General features: G+C 43.7%; 1 protein-coding gene across 1 annotated transcript; it reads right to left on the bottom strand.

Moving 5' to 3' along the window:
• Positions 1-1,212: 1,212 nt before the first annotated feature.
• On the bottom strand, positions 1,213-5,716 carry LOC121002436. Its single transcript, XM_040433892.1, has 3 exons — positions 4,994-5,716; positions 2,632-2,657; positions 1,213-1,309 (listed from the first exon to the last, which is right to left on the bottom strand). Exons 1-2 carry the CDS (start codon positions 5,714-5,716, stop codon positions 2,649-2,651), a joined length of 732 nt encoding a protein of 243 aa, XP_040289826.1. The 3' UTR covers positions 1,213-1,309; positions 2,632-2,648.
• Between the last annotated feature and the right edge of the window lie 343 nt (positions 5,717-6,059).

Below are 6,059 nucleotides of genomic sequence, written 5' to 3'. Positions count from 1 at the left end.
CCCCAGGTGAGCTAATGTCCCCATAGTGCCCCCATAATGTGCCAGTATAAAATACCCCTATATAGTGCCCCCAGTAAATGCCCCCATAGTGCTCCACACCCTCCTTCCTCCTAGTGTCCCCCATAATGTACCAGTATAAAATGCTCCAGTAGATGCCCTCAGTGTCCCCCATAATTTGCAAGTATAAAATACCCCTTCTTAGTGCCCCCCGTAGATGACCCCATAGTACTCCTCTCCCCCCTTCCCCATAGTACCCACCATAATGTGTCCCAGTATAAAATTGTACTGTACAGAGCACCCCATATAAAATACCCCTTCTTTGTGGCCTCAGTAGATGCCCCTATAGTGCCCCCAATAATGTTCCAGTAACAAGAGCAACCCCCCCAATCATGTGCCAGTAATAACAGCCCCCCCCCATGTGCCAGTAATAACAGCCCCCCATGTGCCAGTATTAATAACAGCCCCCCCATGTGCCAGTATTAATAACAGGCCCCCCCATGTGCCAGTATTAATAACAGCCCCCCATGTGCCAGTATTAATAACAGCCCCCCCATGTGCCAGTATTAATAACAGCCCCCATGTGCCAGTATTAATAACAGCCCCCCATGTTCCAGTATTAATAACAGCCCCCCCCATATGCCAGTATTAATAACAGCCCCCCATGTGCCAGTATTAATAACAGCCCCCCATGTGTTAGTATTAATAACAGCCCCCCCATTTGCCAGTATTATTAGCAGCCCCCCCATGTGCCAGTATTAATTAAAGCCCCCCCATGTGCCAGTATTAATAACAGCCCCCCCATGTGCCAGTATTAATAACAGCCCCCCCATGTGCTAGTATTAATAACAGCCCCCCATGTGCCAGTATTAATAACAGCCCCCCCATGTGCCAGTATTAATAACAGCCCCCCCATGTGCCAGTATTAATAACAGCCCCCCCCCATTTGCCAGCAATAACAGCCCCCCCATGTGCCAGTAAAAGTATTGTATATATAAAAAAAAACAAAAAAAAAACACATACTTACCTCCATGTCATCGATGCGATGCAGGCCTCTTCTGGCCTGTGTCCCACGCTGTACGGCTCAGGCGGCGCGATGACATCATTGCGCCGCCTGCGCCGGCCTCTGATAGGCTGCAATAGTAAGAAGATTGCAGCAGACAATTTTTCTTGTTGCTATTAAGTTTTAATTTTCCAAAAAAATCTTTTTCATCACATAATTAGAGTTCCGGTGCACTAATCACAGCTATGGGCATAGAAGAAAACGACCAGACGTTTCGGCCTTTCACGGCCTTCCTCAGTGGTCTTAAATCTACAAAGATAATGTATATTTGTATGAGTTATATAATATATGCATTGGGATCTTCGTTATGCGACGAAAAAATTATTATTTAGAGAGAGTTTTTTTATATACATACATCTGAACATAAGGGAAAAATTATTTACAAAGAACATAGTATAAAAACAATTGACAGCTCGTTGTCATCTGGAAGTAAATATGATCTAATCAGCGATTGTGGTTGAAGCCAATAGTCTTTAGTATACTACTGTTGGTAAATGGGTTAATACATGTGGTGTATCGCAGTCTCATGGTTGCACCCATGGGGGGAGCCTGTCCAGCGTGGGACACACTGGCACTAATGTCAAGGCATTTATTATAGATGATCCAAAATAGGTCAAGGGATCATATGAAGTATTTGTATGTATATTGTAAGCCATATATAGGGTCAGTGCAATATGTCTATGGCTGGGCAGCCCCATGAGTGCATGAAACCTGGACCATTGTGGAGAAATCATACAATTGTTATTGTTGTTGCCAACATCCCCTGCGTCCTGATTAAGCATGTAAAAGCCCCATGGTAATACATATCCAGACACATAAGAAAACAATATCACCAAAATAGGATAGAGATTCAGTGGTTACCTTTTGTGCTGTGTGTCAGGGGTTCTGCGCCGGATGCACTGCAAAGGCGCTAGCTTGGCGCCTTATAAAGTGGCGAGGAACGCCACTGATCTATGGGTCATGGAGTATGTCCGGTCACATGACCTTGTTGGGGCGTGTGCGTGCGTTCCACTTGCGTGCCAGGCACGCAGATCGGCCGTTCGCTATGTTGTAGTGCGCATGCGCGAGCAGAGTGGAACTGTTATGCGTTCCACCTGCGTGTCACTCGCTAACTCCGTGCATCTATTTGACAGTCAAGGGGCGGAAGTGTTATGTCATGTAGTGTATTATGGAGCAGGGCTGCGCTAGACACCCTTAAGTGTCCAGATAGTGGGGGCCTGATATATACTATTATTATATTATTATCTATTGGTACAGATACTTAGTGGAACCAGTGACTGGGGATGAATTGGCACATTCAAATACACTGAAATACACGGCGGTGTACCACATATAATACCAGAGTATACTTATATAGGAATGAAATCAATATCAAGACATATTGGTTAGTGGTTAATCTATAATGTCCCTGACGTAATTGATGGTTAGTGGGGTGGATAACGGGAAAAGGGGGGGGGGGAATAGGGAAGAGATCAGGAGGGGGGAGGAAGGACAGGGCGGGGAGCGGCGGAGGGCAAGGGAAAAAAAGGGGGGGGGGGTTTGGGGGTTGGGGGGGGTTTTGGTTATCTCACCCTCGCAGGTCGTAATATCAACGGGTCTGTAAGGAAAGATGAAACTTTGTTAATCACACATAGAAATGGTAATCATCACTGTTATACTAGACATTAATAGAAAAATCACATTCCCGATTGAGGCCATGTGGTGAGAGAGTCCCGAGTGTGTGGATCCAGTACGCCTCTCCTTGTTTTAGATGTAGGATCCGGTTTCCGCCGCGTCTTGGAGAATCGACTTGTTCCAATACCTGGAACCGTAGTTGCGATACCCGATGGTTATTTTCGTTAAAATGGTATGGGACGGGTAGCAGGGTCTGTTTGAGTCTAATGGTGGATTTGTGTTTGCTTACACGATCGCGAACATGTTGGGTTGTCTCGCCCACATACGCCAGTCCGCATGGGCATTTCAGTACATAAACTACAAAGCTGGAATCACATGTAAAAAATCCCTTGATCTGGTATGGTCGTCCAGTTCTTGGGTGGGTAACGTGTTCGCCTCTAGTCACACTTGAACATTGTGAGCAATGTAAACAAGGAAATGTCCCTTGTCGTTGACTCTTTAGGAAAGTTTGTTTCGGTAGCTTAGTAAGGCTACCTATGTCAGCTTTGACCAATTTGTCTCTGACATTGTGGGGTCTCTTATAACAAGTAATTGGAGGTTCACTAAATTCCGGAATGTTGGGGTATGCCTTTATGAGTACTGGCCAGTGCTTTCTCAATGCCTGATGGATTTTAGGTATCAAGGGATGGTATGTAGTAACGCAGGCTAGCCTTTTAGGTTCCTTTTTACGTGGTTGGACTATCTCAGTGATGTTGTTTAATGTGGAGTCAAGAAGTGTTTGTGGATAACCTCTTGTCTGGAATTTCTCAGTCATCTCCTTCAATCTAGTTTCTCTCACATCAATGTCGGTGACAATACGGTTGACCCTTATGAACTGAGATTTGGGCAGAGAGTTTTTTGTGGCCCTGGGGTGACAGCTGTTATAGTGGAGGAGACTGTTACGGTCGGTTGGTTTATTGTATAGATCCAATGTTATGTTACCTGCTGGGTCAAGTTTGACTATTGTGTCTAGGAAGCTTATTTTTTCTTTGCTTGTCTGTATGGTAAAGCATAATTCTGGATAGACAGAATTGAGGTCCTGAACAAATTTGTCAATGGCGGTGGCGGGGCCCCCCCATATGCAAAAAATATCATCAATGAATCGTAGCCACGTAATTGAAAATTGATTGAACAAGGGATGAGTGTATACGTGATCTTCCTCAAAGGCTATCATGTAGGCATTTGCATATGGTGGGGCCACATTTGATCCCATAGCGGTACCTCTTTTCTGACCGTAATATGTGTCCCCAAACATGAAGTAGTTTTTTGTCAGTATAGTTGTCAATAATTCTATACAGAATTCCTGTTGTATCATGTCGAGATTTGAATGGGTAAATAGTAATCTGGCTGTAGCTTGAATACCCTTTTCGTGTTCGATCGATGTGTACAGGCTGTTTACGTCTAAAGTGATTAATGTACAATCAGGTGGTTTGTCTATCTGTTGTAATTTGGAAATGAAATCTGTTGTGTCGAGGAGAAAAGATCTGGATGTTTTAATCAGAGGAGTAAGGATTGTGTCAAGGTAAATGGCCAAAGGGGAAAATATGGAATCTGTGGAGGCGACAATGGGGCGTCCTGGAGGATCTTGTAGGTTTTTATGAATTTTTGGTAAGGTGTAAAATACTGGTATGATGGGATCTTGTTTGGTAAGGAACGTTACGGTCTTGGAATCAATTATCTCTAGATTATTATATGTGCTGAGAATATTGGAGATCAACTCCTGAATTTTTGATGTCGGATTTTGTCGTAAAGTTTCATACGTTGTTTCATCATTTAATTGTCTCCTTATTTCACACATGTATTTAGTCTTGTCCATTACCACAAGGGCACCGCCTTTATCGGCTGGTTTGATTATAATATCGCTCTGTGTTTGTAGCGAATCTAGGGCCATCTTTTCTTCTGCTGTCAAATTATTTGTGTGTTTGTAACGACCTTGTTTGTGGTCTTTTATGATTTCCTGTATGGATTTTTGGGCAAAGGAAATAAATGTTTCTATCGGATGTTTATTGCGTGGTGGCATGAATGAACTTTTGTTTCTAAGGCCTAGTGTCTCCAGGGATAATGCCCCTGGTGATTCTGTGGTATTGACTGGTCCGGGTCCCACCTCGCTAAAGTGTGCCTTTAGTCTTAAGCTTCGATAGAACCTCTGGAGTTCCTGTTCCAGGGTAAATGTACTCAGGCTTGGTGTTGGACAAAAGGAAAGTCCCTTTTGGAGTATGTAAGTCTGTGCGGGGGATAGGTTGGTAGTGGAGATATTTACAACTAAGTTGCTCTCCTTACCTGCGATCTGGTCTGTACTTGGCTTCCTTGACCGTCTCCTCCCGCCTCTCCTGGTGCGCCTGGTCCTGGTCCCCGTCCTCTCCGTCGGTTCCCTAAAAAATGAGCTGGACGTTTGTAGTTTCCTGATCGGTCACTATCGGATGAAGAGCCGGAATAATGTTGGTATCTGTTGTCCCACGGATTATGCTGTGGGTTCCTTTTCCATCGGTAGACGTTGTCCAGACGATAATCCTCCGCGTCGCGTACGAATTTTTGTCGCTTGTTCAATTCTGTGTGTTTCTTATATTCGCTCAGTTGTTTATCAATCCTTTCTTTGGCTTTTTTCCAATCTTCCTCTGGTGCTGTTGTGGTTAAGGTTGTTTCTGTAATCTCAATTTTCTTGGATAATTCCTCTATTGATTTCTGTAATTGTTCTAGGGTGAGTAAAATTATATCAAAAGAGCATTTGTTCAGAATATTTTCAAAACGTGTGGAGAATTCTGTATTGTCGGAGAATAATGTGGGTCTTAATCTTGATCGCAGACCTCTCGGTATACGATTCGTGCGGTAATATTCGGCAAGGGTGCTACAGTGGAGCTCCCAACCTATCAGGCGTTTTCGGTCTCTTTCGTAGTCTCGTATCTTCAGTTCATGACTGGGTATATGAAGGAAGTCGCTGGGTAGGTTTACTCCAGAGACAATGCTGTCAGCGGTGCTGGTGTCATAGGAAAAAACATTTGTCATGTTCAGGTAGGGTGCTGGTAACTCGCAGTATCGCTAATAGTATTGAGTTTTGGAGTACCGCACTCCTGTTGGGTTCACTGGTGCGTGCAAGGACTTATTCAGTCGTACTATAATAGTAAGAAGATTGCAGCACACAATTTTTCTTGTTGCTATTAAGTTTTAATTTTCCAAAAAAATCTTTTTCATCACATAATTAGAGTTCCGGTGCACTAATCACAGCTATGGGCATAGAAGAAAACGACCAGACGTTTCGGCCTTTCACGGCCTTCCTCAGTGGTCTTAAATCTACAAAGATAATGTATATTTGTATGAGTTATATAATATATGCATTGGGATCTTCGTT

This window comes from Bufo bufo, chromosome 5, assembly GCF_905171765.1.
Source record: "Bufo bufo chromosome 5, aBufBuf1.1, whole genome shotgun sequence".
NCBI lineage: Eukaryota > Metazoa > Chordata > Amphibia > Anura > Bufonidae > Bufo > Bufo bufo.
The sequence above is the reverse complement of the archived record's forward strand: the minus strand, read 5'-3'. Positions and strand labels throughout refer to the sequence as shown.